This window comes from Rhinopithecus bieti, unplaced genomic scaffold (assembly GCF_001698545.2).
Source record: "Rhinopithecus bieti isolate Rb0 unplaced genomic scaffold, ASM169854v2 scaffold_36008, whole genome shotgun sequence".
Taxonomy (NCBI): domain Eukaryota; kingdom Metazoa; phylum Chordata; class Mammalia; order Primates; family Cercopithecidae; genus Rhinopithecus; species Rhinopithecus bieti.
In genome coordinates this window covers 3,070,635-3,090,385 of record NW_016816204.1, presented here as the reverse complement: position 1 = coordinate 3,090,385, position 19,751 = coordinate 3,070,635, and the positions used below count along the sequence as shown (strand labels likewise).

Sequence of the window (19,751 nt, the reverse complement as noted above, 5' to 3'; positions counted from 1 at the left end):
AGGGTGTGTACCTGGAGAGAGAGGAATGGAGAATGAGCCCAGTGAAAAGGCTGAAGACCTTGCTCACCTAGAGCCTTCGGAGGGTGGGAACCACCATGGAGCCCCTGGCCCTGCCCCTGAGTGAGGGCAGGGCCTCTCCCAACTGGGCTGGACCCCCACTTCCCTGTCAAAACTTTTAAAAACACAAACAGAGGCAAGAGCGGCATTTGCATAAATCTCATTAGAAAAAGTGCAAGTTTCATAAATCTTGTGATAAATTAGTGCGATATCATTCTCAACATGATGTATTAATTTTAGGGCAAAACGAATGGTGCTGTGATCATTGTGGGTAATTATGAGTCTCCTCAAAGAGGAAGTGATTTCTGGAGGGACTTCTCTGACCTCCTTTGATGCGGGAGGGTGGGAGGAGAGCTGGGCTGAGGGGAGGGTGTCTTGCTTCCCTGCTTTTATGGTTGCACCTTTCTTCATTTCTTTTCCTGCTATTGAAAGGTGAAGACAAGCTGGGTTGGGTCTGTGGCTAAGGGGTGGACAGCAGGGGCACAGGAGGTGATGGAATTTTGAAATCAGGCCTTGAGTCCCAAATTCCCCAGAGTCAAATTATTTTAGAAAAGAATCTTAAACTGGGCACGGTGGCTCACGCCTATAATCCCAGCCCTTTGGGAGGCTGGGGTGGGAGGATTGCTTGAGCCCAGAAGTTTGAACCCACCCTGGGCAACACAACAAGACCTCATCTCTATAAAAAAAGAACTTAAAATTAGCCAGGTGTGGTGGCGCACTTGTAGTCCTAGCTACTTGGGAGGCTGAGGCAGGAGGATCGCTTGAGTCCAGGAGTTATGATTGTGGCAGAGTTTTTGAAAAAACAAAAAAGAAAAAAAGAAAAGAAAAATCTTAAATTTCTAGGACCTGGACTCATGGAAACTCTAACTTAGGGGTTCTCAAAAATGTGGTCTCAGGCAGCATTAGTGGCAATTGGGAGCTTGTTAACAATGCATACTCAGAACCTGAAAGTCTGGGAGGGGCCCATAAATCTGTTTCTAACAGCTCTTGTGGTAGTTTTGATGTACACTAAAATTTGAGAATCACTGCTCTAACCGGGTGGTTCTTCACTTGGCTGTACATGGGAATCACTTGAGGATTTATATCAGAATACTGCTGTCTGGGTCCTGCACTAGACCAGTTAATTAAGACAGAATCCTTAGTGGGTGGGGCCTGGGCAGCCTTAGTTTTAGAAACTCTCCAGGTGATGCTAATATGAAATCAGGTCGAGATGCATGGCCCCAAAGTCATGAATTAATATCTTTTTAATATTGGAATTTGGAAAAATTTGAACATGGGAAGGGGCGACAACGCAAAACATTTTTTTTTCTCCACCTGTGGATTGGTCTAAGCTGAATGTGCCTGGGGGGCCCCCACTGTAGCTGGGTTCCACACAGGTGAACACATGGAGAACCGGAAGAGGCTCAGGGAAGCTGGCCTCCCTGGAGGAGTGATTCCCATTCTTGCCTGCCCAGTACATCACCTGGCAATTTAGAACTTTCCAAAGCCCAAGTTGGACCCTAGGCCAGCTAATCACAATGATGGGAGTGTGGGATGCAGACACCAGTATTGCTCGAAAGCTCCAGGTGATTCCAGTGTGCTGACAAGTGTGGGAACTGCTGACCTCTAGGTTTTCCTCTATCACAGTGTCTCAAATATGTCCTGAAGATTGAAGGAACCTCAGAAATCATCAAGACTCTGGATATCAGCTCCACAGCCCATTGAAATCACTTGAGTGGTTCAGTTTGTTCTTAAATCCTGATGCTTGAGTCCCTCCCTGGAGATCCTGATGTATGTGGTCTGGGGTACAGATGGACAGCTGGGATGTCAAAAGGGCTACAGGTGATCCTAAGGTGCAGCCAGGGCTGAAATGACCCTTTGTTGCACTGGGACAGAGGCCTAAGATGGAAGGGATGCCCCGGAGATGGCAGCCTCATAGTGGAGAGTCGTCCTCCAGCCAGGCCACTGCCGTTCCCCCACAGTCACATTCAGGGGACTGTGAGGGGTTCACGAGTGCAGCCTCGTTCTTGAGCTATGGGGAGGGTGACTGGTGACTTTCCCTGTGGCAGGGAAGGAGAAGACATCAGGGTCACTTCTGAGCAGGAAGGAACCAGCATGTGCCTGCAAGTGTTTGGATAATCTCCTTGTGAGCCTTTAATGGCCTGCAGTGCTCTGTTTATTTTAATGATAATGTCAAGTTCAATTTGCCATCATTTTTCCACATTTCCTTTTGTAAAGTTAATTGAACAATTCAATGAATTGAAAAGTTTCAGGAGAGGGGAAAAAAAAAACCCACCCACCCCACTATTATCACTGTTATTAAATCTGGTAACTACCTCTTGGCTCTCCAAGCCCTGAGACAAGACTTCAACCCTCATGGGCCTGGGAGCTGCCACAAGGACTCAGAAAGGTCAAACAGAACATCCCAGGGCTCCTTTATTCATGGCCATTTCATGCTCAGGCTGCTATTTCTGGGCAGAAAAAATATATCCAGTCTGCCACGGACCCTGGCTGCTGGCTCTGTGGCAGCTCATTCCCCAAGTGTCCAAACCAGATTGTAAACCCTTGGGAGCCGGGCTGGGTCTTCTCTGCCTGTGTATCCTCCGCTGTGGAGCGTCTTCCTTGTACACAGTATGTGGAAAACAGAGCCATAATATCGTAGATATCTAAACTGGAAGGGACCTTAATGTGGTGTGGTGGAAAGAACAGCTTGTGGGGAGTCCAGGGACCAATTTGAGTGGCAGCTCCGCCACCTGCTAGCTATTGAGCGGGGTGACTGTGGACTTGTCACTGGGCCACTCAGCCCTGTTTTCTCCTTTGTAAAATGAGCTTGTTGGCCATATCAAGAATACAAATATTCAGCCAAGTAGAGCTACTCCCTCCCCTGTGTGCATCGTGTGTCACTGACCAATCACACGCTCCTTCCTACTGACCTCAGAAGCAACCTCACACTCCTCAGCACGACACCCACAAAACTGTAACCTGGAGGTTGGGGTGGGCACGTGAACCTTGACCCATTTGCCACAACGGTTTTCAGTTCTCCTCACGGACCTCTGCACTTTGGCCATTGATGCCAGCCCCTTTGTGGTGTCAGTGGGGAAGGAGAAGCTCAGAGGCAGCAGTGATTTGTCCATGGTCACACAGCTAGTCCTGGCTGAGTGTGAACCAGGGCCAGCCACATCAGTTCTAGGCCTGGCTGATTCTGTCAGTCTTAAAGGTAGAGACTTCTCTAAGGCTGCCTTGCTCCCACAGCTTCTTCTGTGCCCTTTGAGCCTGTGTCCCAAGTCCCCAACCCCTGTCCTTGGACTCCCTGGAATGCTCGTCCTAAGGGTCATGTTCGGGGCCAGGTGAAGGGCAGGGATGCAGTTCTTCATGTCTACAGTCTGCAAACAGCCCCCAGCCCATCCTGAACTTCCCCAGTGTGCCAGGGAAAGGCCAGGAGAAGTGTGCCGTATGATGAATTTGTAGGTCTGCCTGCTGAACTGTCAGCTGCAGGAGGGCAGGTGCTTCTGGCTGCAGTGTTCGTTGTATCATCAGTGCCTGGAGCAGTGCCAGGGACAACAGGTGCCCAGGCACCTGGAGGATGTCAACAGGAGCGTCACTGAGCAATCTCAGCTCTGATTGTGCTAGCTGTGTGACTTTAGGCAAGTAAGTTGACCTCTCTGTGATGCACTGGGTTGTAGGGGAATAGAGCATGTAGCTGCCTATGACTGGGTCTCACAGCCCTTAGCAAATGATGGTCCTTATTTGCTATGTCAGAGGCAGAGGAGCTCCGGGTTTCTGAGAGTCAGGGCCAGGTCCCTGAATATGTCTGATCTTTCCTCTTGGGCATATTAATTTTTTTTTTATTTTTTTATTTTTATTGAGACGGAGTCTCGCTCTGTCACCCAGGCTGGAGTGCAGTGGCCGGATCTCAGCTCACTGCAAGCTCCGCCTCCCGAGTTTACGCCATTCTCCTGCCTCAGCCTCCCGAGTAGCTGGGACTACAGGCGCCCGCCACCTCGCCCGGCTAGTTTTTTGTATTTTAGTAGAGACGGGGTTTCACCATATTAGCCGGGATGGTCTCGATCTCCTGACCTAGTGATCCGCCCATCTCGGCCTCCCAAAGTGCTGGGATTACAGGCTTGAGCCACCGCGCCCGGCCGGGCATATTAATTTTTAAAAAATGTGTGTGTGAAAGGAAGGAAATCAGGATAGCAAAGGGATAGCTGCCTCCCATGCTTATTGCAGCACTATTTGCAATAGCCAAGATATGGAATCAACCTAAGTGTCCATCAATGATAAATGGATAAAGGAATGTGGTATATGTACACAATAGAATACTATGCAGCTGTAAAAAGGAAATCCTATCATTTGCAGCCACATAGATGGAACTGAAGATCATCATGTTAAGTGAAATAAGCCAGGCACAGAAAGACAAATATCACATGTTCTCAGTCATATGTGGGAGCTTAAAAAGTGGATCTCATGGAAGTAGAGCGTGGAATGATGGTTATCAGAGGCTGGGGAGAGAGGGAAAGAGGGGATGGTTAATGAGTAAAAAAATATAGCTAGCTCACGCCTGTAATTCCAGCACTTTGGGAGACCGAAGCAGGCAGATAGCCTGAGGTCAGGAGTTCGAGATCAACCTGACCAACATGGCAAAACCCCGTCTCTACTAAAAATACAAAAAATAGGCCAGGTTCCATGGCTCATGCCTGTAATGCCAGTATTTTGGGAGGCCAAGGCGGGTGGATCACCTGAGGTCGGGAGTTCGAGACCAGCCTGACCAACATGGTGAAACCCTGTCTACTAAAAATACAAAAATTAGCCAGGCGTGGTGGCACATACCTGTAATCACAGTTACCTGGGAGGCTGAGGCAAGAGAATTGCTTGAACCTAATGAGGTAGAGGTTGCAGTGAGCTGATATCACGCCATTGCACTCCAGCCTGAGCAACAAGAGTGAAATTCTGGCCAGGCGCCGTGGCTCAAGCCTGTAATCCCAACAGTTTGGGAGGCCGAGGTGGGTGGATCACTTGGGGTACGGAGTTCGAGATCAGTCTGACCAACATGGAGAAACCCTGTCTCTACTAAAAATACAAAATTAGCCAGGCGTCGTGGCGCATGCCTGTAATCCCAGCAACTTAGGGGACTGAGGCAGGAGAATTGCTTGAACCCACGAGGCAGAGGTTGCATTGAGCCAAGATCACATCATTGCACTCCAGCCTGGGCAACAAGAGTGAAATTCTGTCTCAAAAACAAAAAAACAAACAAAAAATAGCCAGGCATGGTGGCACCCACCTGTAGTCCCAGCTACTCGGGAGGCTGAGGCGGGAGAATCGCTTGAACCTGGGAGGCAGAGGTTGCAGTGAGCCGAGATAGCACCACTGCCCTTCAGCCTGGGTGACATAGCAAGACTCCATCTCAAAAAAAAAAAAAATCTAGTACTGTGTAGCACTATAGGGTGGCTATAGTTAGCAATAATTTATTGTATATTTTAAAAGAGCTAGAAGAGAAGATCGGAAGTGTTCTCAACACAAAGAAATGATAAGTATTTGAGGTGATGGATATTCTAAATCCTGCGATCTATCATTACACATTCTGTATGTATCAAAATATCACAGGTACCCCATAAATATGTACAAATATTATGTATCAATAAAATAAATACATTTTTAAAAATATGTGTGCATATGTGTACCTCACTCCTCCTCTTCCCTGCCACCAGAGCCTCTGAGTTTGTGTCATCTGGCTCTGTTTAATGCCTGCTTCTTCCCTGGATTAGCCTATCCCCATCCATCCAGACACCTGTGTGGCCAGGTGAGCCCGCAGCCCCTTCTCTGACTCTCAGGAGGGAATGGCCATCTTGCTGGTAGTGATAGGTAGACTGTGGAAAGCCAGGGTGCTAGCGGGGAGCCCACCCCCACCAAGTCTCTGCCTCAGGGCTGCTCACCTTCAGACCAGGGTCCACCTGGAGGCAGCCCCCATGGGGTTAGTTGCTTTGGGGTGAGAAGAAGGTTGTATTCAGGGGCTGAGTTTTGGATTTGGATAAAAGGCTTTGTGATAAAAGCCACAAGGGTCGTGGAATGAGAAAGACTTGGATTGGACTTCCGGCTGGGTGACCTTAGGTAGGTCACTTTACCCCTCTGAGCCTCAGTTTTCTTTTCTTTCTTTCTTTCTTTCTTTTCTTTTCTTTGTGTGTGTGTGTGTATGTGTGTGTGTGTGTGTGTGTGTGTGTGTGTTGTTTTGATTTGTTTTGTTTGGGGACAGAGTCTTGCTCTGTCATCCAGGCTGGAGTGCAGTGGCATGATCTTGGATCACTGCAACCTCTGCCTCCTGGGCTCTAGCAATTCTCCTGCCTCAGCCTCCTGAGTAGCTGGGATTACAGGCATGTGCCACCACTGCCCCCCACCTCCACCAGCAACTTTTGTATTTTTAGTAGAGACGGGATTTCACCATGTTGGCCAGGCTGGTCTTGAACTCCTGACCTGAAGTGATCCACCCACCTTGGTCTCCCAAAGTGCTGGGATTACAAGGTGTGAGGCACTGCACCTGGCCTGAGCCTCAGTTTTCTTACCTGTATAAAAGGGATGCTGACCCCTCTGTGTAGGGCCGTTAGGAGAAATAAGTGATAGAGTGAATGAATGAAAACCATTGCGTGTGGTACCTGGCAAAGAGTCATGCCCAGGAAATGGAATGCTGGTTTCCTTTCCCCTAGACAGTTCATGCCATCCACTCCAAGTGGACAGAGTTGCAGGAGAGCACAGGAGTGAAGATGGCCTGTGGGCTTTGAAGGCAAAGATAGTTCCTTTGACCCAGGGCAAGGGTTTTCTGATGACAGTGAGGGCGTGGGTCAGTGGAGGGTGAGCCTGGAGGCCGCCTGCCTCTCAGGAGAGGGCCGGCCAGTGTCAAAGCTCACTCTACTCCCTCTGACTTCCCCCAGATGGGGATATTGGTGGAGCCTAAGAAGAAGAAAAGAACTCCTCCGAGGTCAAACCAAGTTCAGGACCCAGGGGATTTGAGAGACTGGAGGCAGGAGGGTAGGAGGGGGACCTAAGACAAATGAGATTATCCCTAGGAATCAAGGCACTTAAGTGGCCTGTCTGATCCCAGAGGAGAGACAAATGAGACGGCAGGCTCCAAGGCCAGCTCAGGCTCTGGGGAGCCCATCCCAGGGAGAGTGGGAGGGCAGGAGCCCCTGGCCCTGGCAGGGACCCAGGCCAGCCAGGAGGAGGAGGGTGGGTTTCCCTTCTTGCGGGTGGGGTGTGCAGCAGGCTTGATGGCCATGGTGGGATGGTTGGAGTGAGGAGTAATTATTCTCAGAAAACCCTGGCCATACCCATGGACTTGGAATTTGAGGCTGGGGGCCTGCTGTCTGCAGCTCCTTGACTCAGCTACTCACGCATGCACAGCTCTATCCCAGGCCCTCTCCTGACCAGGACCAGAAACTAGTCCCTGTTTCTGAGCTAGCCTGGAGACAGCAAGGCTGGTTCTGTCTCTCTAACAACCCTGAGCCTGGCAGGGGCAGACTGCTGGGTTCTTGGCCTGTAGATGGGGAAAGACAGTAGATCACAGCTGGTGTGAAGTCCTTTTAGGTCACAGGTTGCAAAAGCCTTGCTTTCTTGTGCCTTTTAGGATTAATTATGGTGACTGCATGGAACCCTGTGTTGTGAAGGATTCTGAAGTTGAATGCGATTCAATGGGAAAAGGTGCTGTGATTGATTAGTAAGGTCTGTGTGGGCAAGAGCTGGGACTGGCTAGCTCCCTGGCCCTAGAAGAGCAGTAGTTAACCATGAGGGATGGGGAAGACGAGAAGGAAGATTTGCCAAGCGTGTCCCAGAACATCAACTTCTACCTTCAAGGGGTAATGGCCTCTTGCCTGCTGTGCAGAGGTACAAACAATGAATCCATGCAGGTTCCTGATATGCTTTCGGGTAACAGCAGTGTGGAAGGCCGGGCCCAGGGGTGCAGAGGGAAATGTGCATGGCCAGGGAGGTTAAGGATGCATTGGGAAGCACTAGACATCATGGTAAGGAATTGGTTTTCATTCTCTGGGAACTAGGCAGGCGTTTGAGCAGAGTGTGGCACAATGGAAGGTGTGCTTTAAGGAGACGCTGCTGCAAGAAGGGAGCAGGGCATGTTCTCGCACCGCACCGCTTATTCACTCACTCCGTGTTTTGGAAACAAATCTTGCTTTCATCCTTCTCTCATCTAGAGAAAATAAAAAGCCCTGCAGCCTGTGCTGCCCTGCCAGAGTTTCTGGCCCGCCCCTCATCTAGCAGGCAGCGCTCTCCAGAAACCGTGTGACAACAATGCCCAATCCCAGCCCTTGCCCCTCAGTGCAAATAACAACAATAATAGTAATAACAGTCATCTCAGCGATCAGCATGGGCCCAGCGGGGCCCCAGGGGAAGCTGTGATTGTCCGCCCCTTGCCTGGAAGGCAGATGTGGACTGCTGCTGAGGGCCGAGGCCACGGTGGAGGATGTGCCACCAGCTTTGCAACTCCCAAGGGGCCTTAGCAGTCTGCTGGGCAGATTCCTACCTCCACCAGGGCACCTGGCCTCCCAGGTTGGGTACATCCTGGGACAGGGTACTCAGCTCTCAAGATGGGGTACATAGCCCCCAGGATGGCGTACAGGGCTGGTTCCTCAGAGACTGGACCCCCAGTCATTGCACAGCTGTGATTCCTGCCTGGGCCCAAAGCCAAACACTACTGATTTGGGTATTACTAGGTTTTGATCAGCTATCCTTTCCCCTGTCCATTTGTGCACACAATTAAGAATTAACTTGCTATACTCGCTCCTCCTGTCGTGGCTCATAGACCTTCATGACTTTGGGGGGCTGTCTTTTCCTAACACCTCTGGGCGGTTGTTAGCAGTATTCATTTATTTATTCAGTGGCTATTTACTGAGTGCCTCCAGGACGCCAATCCCTGTGTTAGGCTTAGGGATATGACAAGGAATACGGCAGGTCAGGCTGAATGTGCTGCGTGATGGGCAGGGGGTTGGGGTAGGTGGTCAGCAAGTCTAGTGAATAAGCAGATCCTTTCAGAGAGAGAGGATTGTGAAGACAATAACTTGGAGTCTTGGGACACTGAGTGACCAGGCGTCTCTTTAGCTAGACTCTGCTGATTGAGAATTTGAGGAAGGCTTCCCCAAGGTGCTAACTCACGACCTGAGAGGTGAATAATGAGGAAGCTGCTGTGGAGGTGGAGTGACCTAGGGTAGGAACCTTCCCAGCCAAAGGCACAATCAGGGCAAGGGTCCCGAGGCAGCTGCCAACTTGTCCTTTTCAGGAACAGAAAGAAGGCCTGTGGGGCCAAATGGGGCTCAGCTCAGTGAGGCTGTGAGATGTAGTGACAGGTGTTATCTTGGGCCAGATCACTAGTGCCTTAGACATGGTCGATTTAAGGTTTTGTTTTTTTTAAATTTAATTATAGTAAAATATACGTAACGTAAAATTTGCCATCTTAGCCATTTTTAAGTGTATAGTTTAGTAGCGTTAAGCACATTGATACTGTTGCATAACTGACCTCCAGAACTCTTTTTCTGTTGAAAACTGAAACTGTAGCCAGTGAACAATAGTTCTCCATTCTGCCCTTCCCGACCCCTGGCACCCACCATTCTACTTCCTGTCTCTGTGAATTGGAATACTCTAGGTACCTTATATCAGGGGGGTCATACCATACTGTATTTGTCTTTCTGGGACTGGCTTATTTCACTGAGTGTAATGTCCTCAGGGTTTATCCATATTGTAGCATGTGTCAGAATTTCCTTTCTTTTTAAGGCTGAATAATATTCCATTGGCTGTACCTACCACGTTTTGGTTATCCATTCATCTGTGGACAGAGAGTTGGATTGTTTCCCCCTTCTTGGCTATTGCAAAGAATGCCAGCATGAACACATATGCACAGTGATTAAGTTCTCGAATGTTCCACTTTCCACCCATGAGGTTAGGCTGGGCATGGTTTGGGTGGCACAGAGTGGAGGGGCTGGCCTAGCTGGATGCCCCTTCCCCATGAGGGTAGGAGAGGCCAGGTGCATAGAATCCTCTGCCGCACTGATTGAGCCAGGAGCCCTAAGACTGGGCCTTTCAATCATCCTGGGACGGGTGGAGCTTTTCTATGCATCTAAAATGGGAGCCATAAACCAGGCTGACTTACAGGCAGTACTTACTGGTCTGGTTGTTTATGGCCAGTGTTTTTTCCTGATTGGTTGATGTCTGTACTGTGCCTGTTGTTAAATATTTGAATATCATTCTGCTATAAACCAGCCACAGGACTTCTAACCTGGCTGTGTGTGAGTGTCTCCTACAGGGAGAGTAGGGGCTGCTGTTGAAAAGTTTACACTCTGGTCTTCCCACTAGCCAACCCAGTCAAGAGGGCCTGAGAATTTGCATTATAAAGCTGTACAGTAGTTCCAATGCATGGTCTTAAACATGCATTGGAAATTTGGGCTCCCCCAGAAGTAGACCTTGTGATGAGGACTTAAGTGCAAGAAGCTTACTGGGGAACACAAGTAGGGAGTGAGGAAGTGAGACAGGAAGGGAAGGAAGCCATAAAGATGTGTTATTGTCAACCAAGTTGCCAGTGTAGAACACGGACCTCTGAGTTATGCCCTTGAGAGGTGCTGGAGCTGGGCTGTTTACCTACCTTATCCACAGAGCTCTGAAAATCCCACCAGAAAGGAAGGATTCCAAATTCTTGGAATTTTATCTAGAAAAGAAGACTAAGCAGCTTTTGTAAGTGAACTTTTAGGAGGGTTCTAACATGACGAAGATAGCTAACATTTTTGAGCTCTAATCATGGTAGACAAGGTCATCCTTATCTATCATCTTCCACAATCACTCGGTGAGCTCTGCTACGGGGGCATCCATTCCTGGCACTTCCCGGCCGTGCTGTATTTAGGAGGAGCAGTCTCTGATGGCCAGAACCCCGGGTGAACACTCACAGGCACTGGCAGTTAGAAGTCAGGCTGGTGTGTGTGGAAATGTGTGTGCTGAGGGATAGAGGGCAGGGTACCAATAGCATCTGTTGCGGAGACCCAGCCAGCTCCCATCTCTCTATCATAAGAGGGCGTTCCAGCCCCTGTGAATAGCAGGGTATCCTCCTTACCACTGAAAAACACCAGGTCTCATCCATTGCTGATGAGAATGTAAAATAATACAGCCACCATGGAGAACACTTTGGCAGTTCCTCATTAATTTAAACATAGAATTACTATATGTTCCAGCAATTATGCTCCTAAGTATACATCCAAAATAATTAAAAACAGACGTTCAAACAAAAACTTGTACATAAATGTTCATAGCGGCATTATTCCCAATAGCCAGCAGGTGGGAACAACACAAATAGCTGTGAACTGATCAATAAATGAACAAAATGTGTTACATTCACACAATGGAATATTATTCAGCTGTTAAAAAGGAGTGAAGTACTGATACATGCTACAACATGGATGAACCATGAAAACATTTGGCTAAGTGAAAGAGATCAGACACAAAAGGACAGATATCGTGTTATTTCATTCATATAATATCTCTAGGATAGTCGAATCCGTAGAAACAGAAAGTGGATTCGTGGTTGCCAGGAGCTGGGGAAGGGAGTCATGGGGAGTGACTGGTTCGTGGGCATGAGGTTTCCTTTGGAGATGATGAAAATCTTGTGGAATTAGTGGTGATGGTTGTACAGCATCGTGAATGTACCAGATGCCACTGAATTGTGTACTTTAAGTTGTTGAAGTGGTAAATTTCATGTGATGTGTGTTTTGCCACAAATTTGTACAAAAGGAACTCCAGGTATTCTCCAGCCCTGAGATGCAAGATATATTCTGTTTCTCAGGTGGGAAGCAAACCTGTGTGGCGTGTGTACCCCAGGGTCCCCCAGCCAGAGATGATTCTCCTGCATGGCTCTCCTGCATGGCTAAGAGCACTGGGCTGGAGCTGAACCCCAGAGATTGGCCTCACTCTTGTAGGAATAGCACAACCAGAGGTTGCTGGAAACCTCCCCTAGTGGAGAAACAAGCCCTGCTTCCTGGAGAAGCCAGGGCTGGGCCCAGCTTCTGTAGAGAGGCAGAGAAGCACTGGGCGGGGGAGTATGTGCCCAGCTGGAAAATTGCAGGGCGTCTTGTCTTAAATATAATATTAAATTGGCACCTTTAATTAGTATACTTAGAAAAGGTCACTAGCAATTACCTGGGACACAAAGAAGGCATGAGCAGGCAAGAGCCCGTGAGGAAGCTGAAAAGGACCATTTTGAGCAGCACATAATGGAGGGGAAAATGGATAAAAGTCCAGGAAATTACAGGGTGGGTGACAGCAGCTGATGGCCCCATCCCTGTCCTGCCCAGCGCCCCACTTCTTGGGAGGACCTGAGCGTCAGGCCTGAGAGAGCCATTTGGGATATTGGACCCAGTCGTGCAACCTTGGCTGGAAGGCCAGGATGGTCTTCCCAGAATCCCCTTGGCCAGCTGGGAGCTTGGCCCCAGATCCCCCACCTGGGCTGGGCCCTGAGGTACAGCAGGTGAGGACTGCAGTCCAGGGGGCTGCAGGCTGCTGTGGACTCATTGTTGCACCTGGACAAGTAAGGCGCTTATGGGCCTCAGTTTCCCCATCTGGAATCTGCCCAAGCCTTTGGGAAGTAACTCAGTGTTTCTCAAACTTTGCCACTAGAGAATATCTGAGAGCAATGGAAAGGAAGTGTATACTCCTAGAAGTCAGGGGAGGCTGGAAACTCATTTACGGCTTTAAGTTATATCTTTACAAATAAATTAAACATAAATAAATTAGGCCGAGCATAGTGACTTGCACGTGTAATCCCAGCACTTTGATAGGCCAAGGTGGGCAGATCACTTGAGGTCAGGAGTTCAATATTAGGCTGGCCAACATGGTGAAACCCCATCTCTACTAAAACTACAAAAAATTAGCTGGGCCTGGTGGCAGATGCCTGTAATCCCAGCTACTGGGGAGGCTGAGGCAGGAGAATCACTTGAACCCGGGAGGTGGAGGTTGCAGTGAGCCGAGATCGTGCCACTTGCACTCCAGCCCGGGTGACAGAGCGAGACCTTGTCTCCAAAAAAAATTAATTAATTAATCAGTCAAATGCTGCCCCCAGTGTCTTCCCATTTGTTTTAGTATAAAACACTTATTTGTCATCGGGCAATGCAAATGCTTTGGAAAGATGTGCTTGGTTTATCTATGGCTTTCACATACTTCCTCTTACACTATCTAGAAAGAGCAATGAACTGGGAATCTGGGAGTTTGGAAACCTGGGTTTGAATCCTGCCGTTGTGGCTCACCATTGTACTTTGGACAACTTGTTAAATGCCTTCAGCTTTTCCAACTCTGAAATGGGAGGGTTGGGCTCTGAAGATGTTCCACGATTTTACTCCTCCATCTCATCTTCTCCCATCACCTTGGATGCTGCCGTTTCCTACTATGCTGTTCTGCTGCCTGACCTTGGAGAAGCTGCTTCGCCTCTCTGAGCCTCAGCTTCCTAATCTGCAAAATGGGTAGAATAACAACTACCAAACAGACTTGCTGGGAGGATTTAATGAGAGAATCCACATGAATGGACTTTGTGTCTGGCATATCGTAAGAGCCCAGTGAATGCCCAATGTCTTCATTTTCCAAATCTTGGGCTACCTGTTAGGATCTGATAGATGATGTCCATGAAGTCCTGAATCTTGAGTTTACATATTGAGTGTTGAGATGTCTGTGCTGTGGAAACAAATGTAGACTCTGAGCCCCAACTGCCTGGGATGTGGATTCCAGCTCTGCCATTTGCTGACCGTGAGGCCATGGTAATCACCTCATCACTCTTCGTTGCCTAATCCGTTAAATGGGGAGAATCGCATTATGGACTGAATGAGTGCATGGAAATAGCTCAGCTTAGGCCTGGCTTATGATTTGGGCTCAAAAATGTTAGCTAGCATCATCATGTTAGAACTGTTCTAGAAGTTCTTTTCTAGATAAAATTCCAAGAATTTGGAATCCTTTCTTTCTATCTAGCTTGATCTTCAGAGCTATCTGGTAAACGTGAGAGTCAGTATTTGGGGCAGGTGGTGTCTGTCTTGTTTTATAGGGGAAACTGAAACCTGGAAATAAGTGATTTGCCTAAGGTCATGGCTCCGATCTGCTCACCCCTTTGAGAATCAGATGAAGACTATAGACACTGTCTTCAGAAAATGACGCACTGTACACTCATAACATTTTGTGTACCGTTCCAGTGAGTTTAAGGACCTCTTGAAGCTCAGGAGACCAACCATCCCAGTTTGCCTGGGGCTTCCTGGTTTTAGCACATGTGCTGGGAAATGCTTCAGTCCTGGGCAAAGCAGGGCAGTTGGTGACCCTACCTGAAAGTTACACAGGGGAGCTGTGAGCCCCAGGAGAAGATGCCCTTTTCTTCTTAGGGAGGGTATAGGCCAGGCATCCTGAAGCCTAGGTGCCCTCAGGCCAGGGCTTTGCTTTCTGGTGAGGGATGACACCTGCCTCTCAATCCCCTTCTTGAGGATGGGAACTAGACCTTGTCACCTAGTTCTAGACTGGAGTTCCTTGAGGCTGAACTACATCTTCTTAACCTCTGCATACTCCAGTGCTCATCATAAGGCCAGCACCTGGTCACTCTTGAATAAATGCCAAAAGATTTTGCAAAGTATTCTGAATTAGGAAAGGCACTTCCATTTGCAAAAGATAGAAGTCCGACTAAACTGACTTAGGCCAAAGAAAAGGTTGCAAGGGTGATTATTAGCTCATATAGCTGGAAAGTCCAGAGGGTGGAGCTAATATCAGGCACAGCTGGTGGCAGACCCTCAGAAAGCCATCAGGAATCTGTCTCTCCATACATCATCTGCCTCTGTTTTCCTCCTTGCGTGTTTCATTCTCAGGCTCTTCTTGTGTGGTGCCAAAGATGGCTGCCCACAGTGCCAATGAGCAACCCCCATAAAAGAGAGCTCCTCTCTCCCAGTAGTTCCAGCAAAAGTCCCAGGGCTGGCTTTGATTGGCTAGTTTGGGTCACATGCTCATCCCTGAACCAATCATCATGACCAGGGAAATGGCATGCTCTGATTGGCTAGCACTGACTTTTGTGCTCATCTTGGAACATAGGACTTGAAATATTGGGGGCCTGTCCTCATCTGAGCCACTTGGAAAAGGAGGTCTCCAAATTAAAATCAGAGAAAGTGGGGCAGGCTGAAGTCACAACTGTGACTTTTACACACCCAGAACATGGTGAGTGATGGTCCCCTGATACCATCATGACGCACTGTGAAGAGTGGACCAGGGCAGAGGTGGGGTACCTGGGTCAGAGCCCACAGATGCGCTGGGGCCTTGTGATGATCCATGGCCTACTGGAGGGTTGCTGAGTGGCCACTCCCTGCTGAGAGTTCAGCCACCTGGGCAAGGTAGGAAGGCATAAACCTGACCTCCCATATTTTCCCTCTGCTGTCTCTTTTGGCTACTCCAGGTTCTTCTGTGACCCAGTTGCTGGCCCGAGACATGGACAATGACCCCCTGGTGTTTGGCGTGTCTGGGGAGGAGGCCTCTCGCTTCTTTGCAGTGGAGCCTGACACCGGCGTTGTGTGGCTCCGGCAGCCACTGGACAGAGAGGTATGACTTGCTCATACCCCAGCCCCAGTTCTCTCCTGGGGACAGGAGGAGACTCTGGGGGAAGGATGGCCCACCATCTTTTGGGGTCTTCCTCTAAGACTCCATTCTGACGCTGAAGTGGCATCTTTCTGCCTGAATGGTATTCCTCTTCAAGTGCCAATGCTGGTGTCTGGACTTAGGGTTGGCATGGGTAGTTAGAGGTGTCTCCAAGCAAGCAGCTACATTGGAGAGGCAAGAAGAACAGTGACCCTGGGTTCATCCCTTGTAGAATGGGGCTCCATGGAGGGTACAAGTCTACCCCTACCCCGAGTAAATATTCCCCCAATATCCAGAGAAGCGGGAATTGACGGCATGGTAACCCTTAGCAAGTTAAGGTAAAGGTGTGAACACATCCCCAACCCTTACCCTCTTCTTGTGTTTGAGGAAGGAACCATAGAGGTGTGTAGTGACTTGCTCAGTGTTACACAGCATCTTAGAGGCAGAGCCACGACTAGCACCCAGGATACTTGACTTCTGTCTTTTATTGCTCTCTTAAAGCAAGGATCCATATTCCACACTGCTTCCCTAACCCAAAGGGCAATGCTAGTATTTTAGGGAAGCCTTTGGATGCCTGGTTCCAGGCAAGCTCCTAGGGCAATCCTGGAGCCCCTCCCGCCGCATTTAGGGCCCAGGACCCAGGACGCAGGACCTCAGCGCTGACTAACTTCCCCCCTCCCTCTCTCACTTTTCTTTCAGACCAAGTCAGAGTTCACCGTGGAGTTCTCTGTCAGTGACCACCAGGGGGTGAGTGTCCCCTGGGACCCTAGAGGCATGTTCCTGGGGGTCACAGGATTTCTGGGCCCCTAGGGTAGAAGAGGCCAGAGTCAGGTGGCAGTGCTAATTGCCTGCCTTTCTCTTGCCAGGTGATCACACGGAAGGTGAACATCCAGGTCGGGGATGTGAATGACAACGCACCCACATTTCACAATCAGCCCTACAGCGTCCGCATCCCTGAGGTAGGAGCCACCAGGGTCGCCCTTGGGGGTATCGAAGACCTGCTGCTCCCCAGACCACCAGGGTGTAGGTGAAGAGTCAGGTGGGGAGAGCAGCTCTGGCTCTTCTGCCCAGACCACAGCCCAGGTGCCAACTCTGGGCAGGTTGGGGAACATGCTGGTACCCTGGGGATCGGGGCCCAGCCTGGGGTTGGGAAGAGCAGTTGGGCCGGTAGGTTGGGAGCCTCATGCTGGAGGCTGAGCCCCACACTTCCAGCTGGAGTCAATGGTGGAACAAGAGTTGGGAGAAGCGGGTGTTGCACCCTCTTTCCTTCCACTCATATCCAAATATGGGCCTTGGGCAGGGTGGCTGGGCAGGCCTAACACCAGACCTTCCTGCTTTGGCCAGAATCAGGTCCCTCCAGGACTCAGGGAGCATACAGTTCTAGGAAGGGGCTTTCCCTAGCCCCGCGCTCTCCACCATGGTCTCCCAGGCCCCTGTACTGTGTACTCTGAGTATGTTTGCATGAGTCCATGCGTGTAAAATCAAGCCATTGCTGGTAATTGAGAAGTACAAATTATTGCATTACAAACGGTTCGTTAATAAGCTGGCTGCCAGCTCCTGATGGCACCAGGGTTCCCACTGCTTGCGGCCCCTCACCTGGGTGGCTGATGGCAGTCGTATGGTCTGGCAGTTAGTGATTCAAAGACTCTGAAGCGGGAGGGTAAAGGGCTTCTCGCTGGGTGTCCCTTGGGCCTGCCCTTGGGGTTTTGGGCTGGGGGGTGGCAGTGAAGGGTTGGGATGGGAACAATGGGAGATAGAACCCTCTGGAAAGGCAGGTTGGCACCATGTCATTTGAGTTCTAGCCCCTTGGTCCAGTGAGTGATCAAGGAGTAAAAAGTCTTGAGAGAATATCATGATCAGTTCATGGATGAGACTGGGCATGGGAGAGTGACTTGCCCAAGGTCACACAGCTTTAACTTCGAGCCTCCTGGCTTCCAGGGCAGGCTTAGCCTGCCTCAAGGGTGATGAGATCTTGCTCATACACCCCACTCCCTGGCCTCTGTTCCTGAGCTGTGAGCCAAGGGTCCTATGCTGGCACCAGATGGAAGAGAGGACAGATGTGCAGGTGGGGATGCAGCAGAGACACCATGCCCTTCACCTGCCTGGGGCGGGAGAGAACTGGGGAGCCCGCAGTCCTAAACATGGGAGCATGGTGCCCTGAGCTGTGGCCAGTGTGCCCAGGGACTGCAGCTTGGCTCCTGCTCTCTGTCATTTGGAAGTCTCCCTAATTTAATTAAGGGTCTCTACGTGCCAGCCTGCACTCTGGGCCTGGGCTCAGAAACCAAGGGCATGGCTCAGAGTTAATGAGCCTTGGACCCATTGCTCAGCTGCCATCCTGGCAGGCATGGCTGCCCTCTGTCTTCCCTCTCATGGGGCAGCAGGGAGCCGCACTGGCAAGGGGACGAGGGGTCACGTCCCTCCTCTCCCGCCATTGGGCTGCGGGCCAGCCTTTTTCTCTCTCCTGCTTCAGGAGATGTGACTTCCAACACTCGGCCCTATTGGAATCCCCTGGGATTCTCCAAAGGCCTGTGCCTCTAAGGAGAGAGTCTCTTCAGTCATTCATTCATTTATTTAACAAATATTTATTGAATGTCTGCTGTGGGCTTGGCTCTGAGCCAGGCTGTCATTGTGCAGAGACCTGGGAGGCCGCAGGAATGTGGAATGACAGGAGTTAGAACTAGAGGCAGGAGACCCTGGGTCCAGCCCCTGCTCTGTTCCCAGCTTGCTGGGTGTGTTTGGGCATGTCACTTCACCTCTCTGTGCCACGGCCCCCCTTATCTAATGAAAACAAAGGGCAGGTGGAGACAGTGGCCTGCCTGATACCCATCTGACAAGGAGAGGGCAGGCTGAGAGGGGCCAGCTGCGAAGGACACACCGTCCTTGGAGGAAGGCCCATGTGGTTTACTTGCTCATGTGTAAACATCCCCGGTTGCTTTAGTGGCCTGATACTCGACGCCCTGCTTGGGGCTGCTCAGTGTGGCCAGTGGGGATGTGGTATCAGCTGGACGGAAGCCTGGCCACTCCTGATCTGAGGCATCTTGGCATTGACCAGCCCTGGCCTGGTGTGGTCACCTGAGCTGGAACCTAGCTGCCTGGCTCTGACCGCAGCTGGAGTACCAGCCCACAGTCTACTGGCCCCTGGCCCGGAAATGAGCCCAGGGTTTCCTGCTTGCATTCAGGTCACCCTGGAAACCCCAGGCCCCCTGCTCTTTAGGGTGTGATTCAGCAGCAAAGGACCCTGCAAATGTGAACAGGGTGAGGATGCAAGCCAGAGAAATGGGGTGGGGGAGCACTGCAGACCCTGTTAGGCGTGAATGCCAGGGTCTGCCAGGGTGATCAGAGAAATCTCAGCAGGCTTCCTGGAGGAGGTGGGTTTCCAGCAGAGTCTGGCTGAGGTAAGCAGTGGTTGCTCTTGTGCTGTTTCGTAGGAAGAGAGAAACTGGAGTCAGGATACCTGGGTTCTAGTCTGCTGGCTTCAGGCCCTATAGCTTTCAAACTAGGGAGTTGAACCCAGCCCCTTCCAGGGCTGACATCACATGATCAGAGGACGAAACCCAGCAGGAGAAGCTCCTTCCCATCCTTCAGCACCTTATCGTTCTTTGCAGGATGGCAGAGAAGCTCTGGTGGCCGCCTCCATCCATTCAATTCCTCTCTTGGCCATCTCAGCCATCTAGGGCCCTAATAATGATGGAGACTATTGTGTGCAGAACCCAGGGATTGGCACAGGGAGTAAGTTACAGGGTGGCAAATCCAGGTCTATCTAAGGAAGAGCTTCCTAATAATAAGACTGCCCCCACACACCCATGCACACACAGTCTGTGCCCCTGCCTTGCTGAGAATGTGTTGAGCTCCCCATCCCTGGAGTTATGCAAGCAGAAGTAGGAGGACCACTTCTCTCCAGCCATCTAGCACTGCTTGTTGGGGAAGTGATGAATCAGAGGATCCCAAACATGCCCCAGCAGAATTTCCCAGGGGACTGGTTAGGAAGCATATTCCCGCCCCCTGCAATTGTGAATCAGTAGGCTGGGGAGAGATAGCCCAGGAAGCTGCATTTTTAACAAATTCTTCTGCTAATGGTGAGAACAGCCAGGTCT

At 50.2% G+C, this 19,751-nt stretch overlaps 1 protein-coding gene across 1 annotated transcript in view; it reads left to right on the top strand.

The window, feature by feature from the left end:
- Nucleotides 1-19,751, top strand: part of LOC108516852 (cadherin-23) — a 421,574-nt gene that overhangs the window by 101,011 nt on the left and 300,812 nt on the right. Inside the window, exons 4-6 of the mRNA XM_017854517.1 lie at nucleotides 15,479-15,621; nucleotides 16,357-16,404; nucleotides 16,524-16,616. Coding sequence (XP_017710006.1) covers nucleotides 15,479-15,621; nucleotides 16,357-16,404; nucleotides 16,524-16,616 — 284 coding nt within the window. The remainder of the gene's footprint in view (nucleotides 1-15,478; nucleotides 15,622-16,356; nucleotides 16,405-16,523; nucleotides 16,617-19,751) is intronic.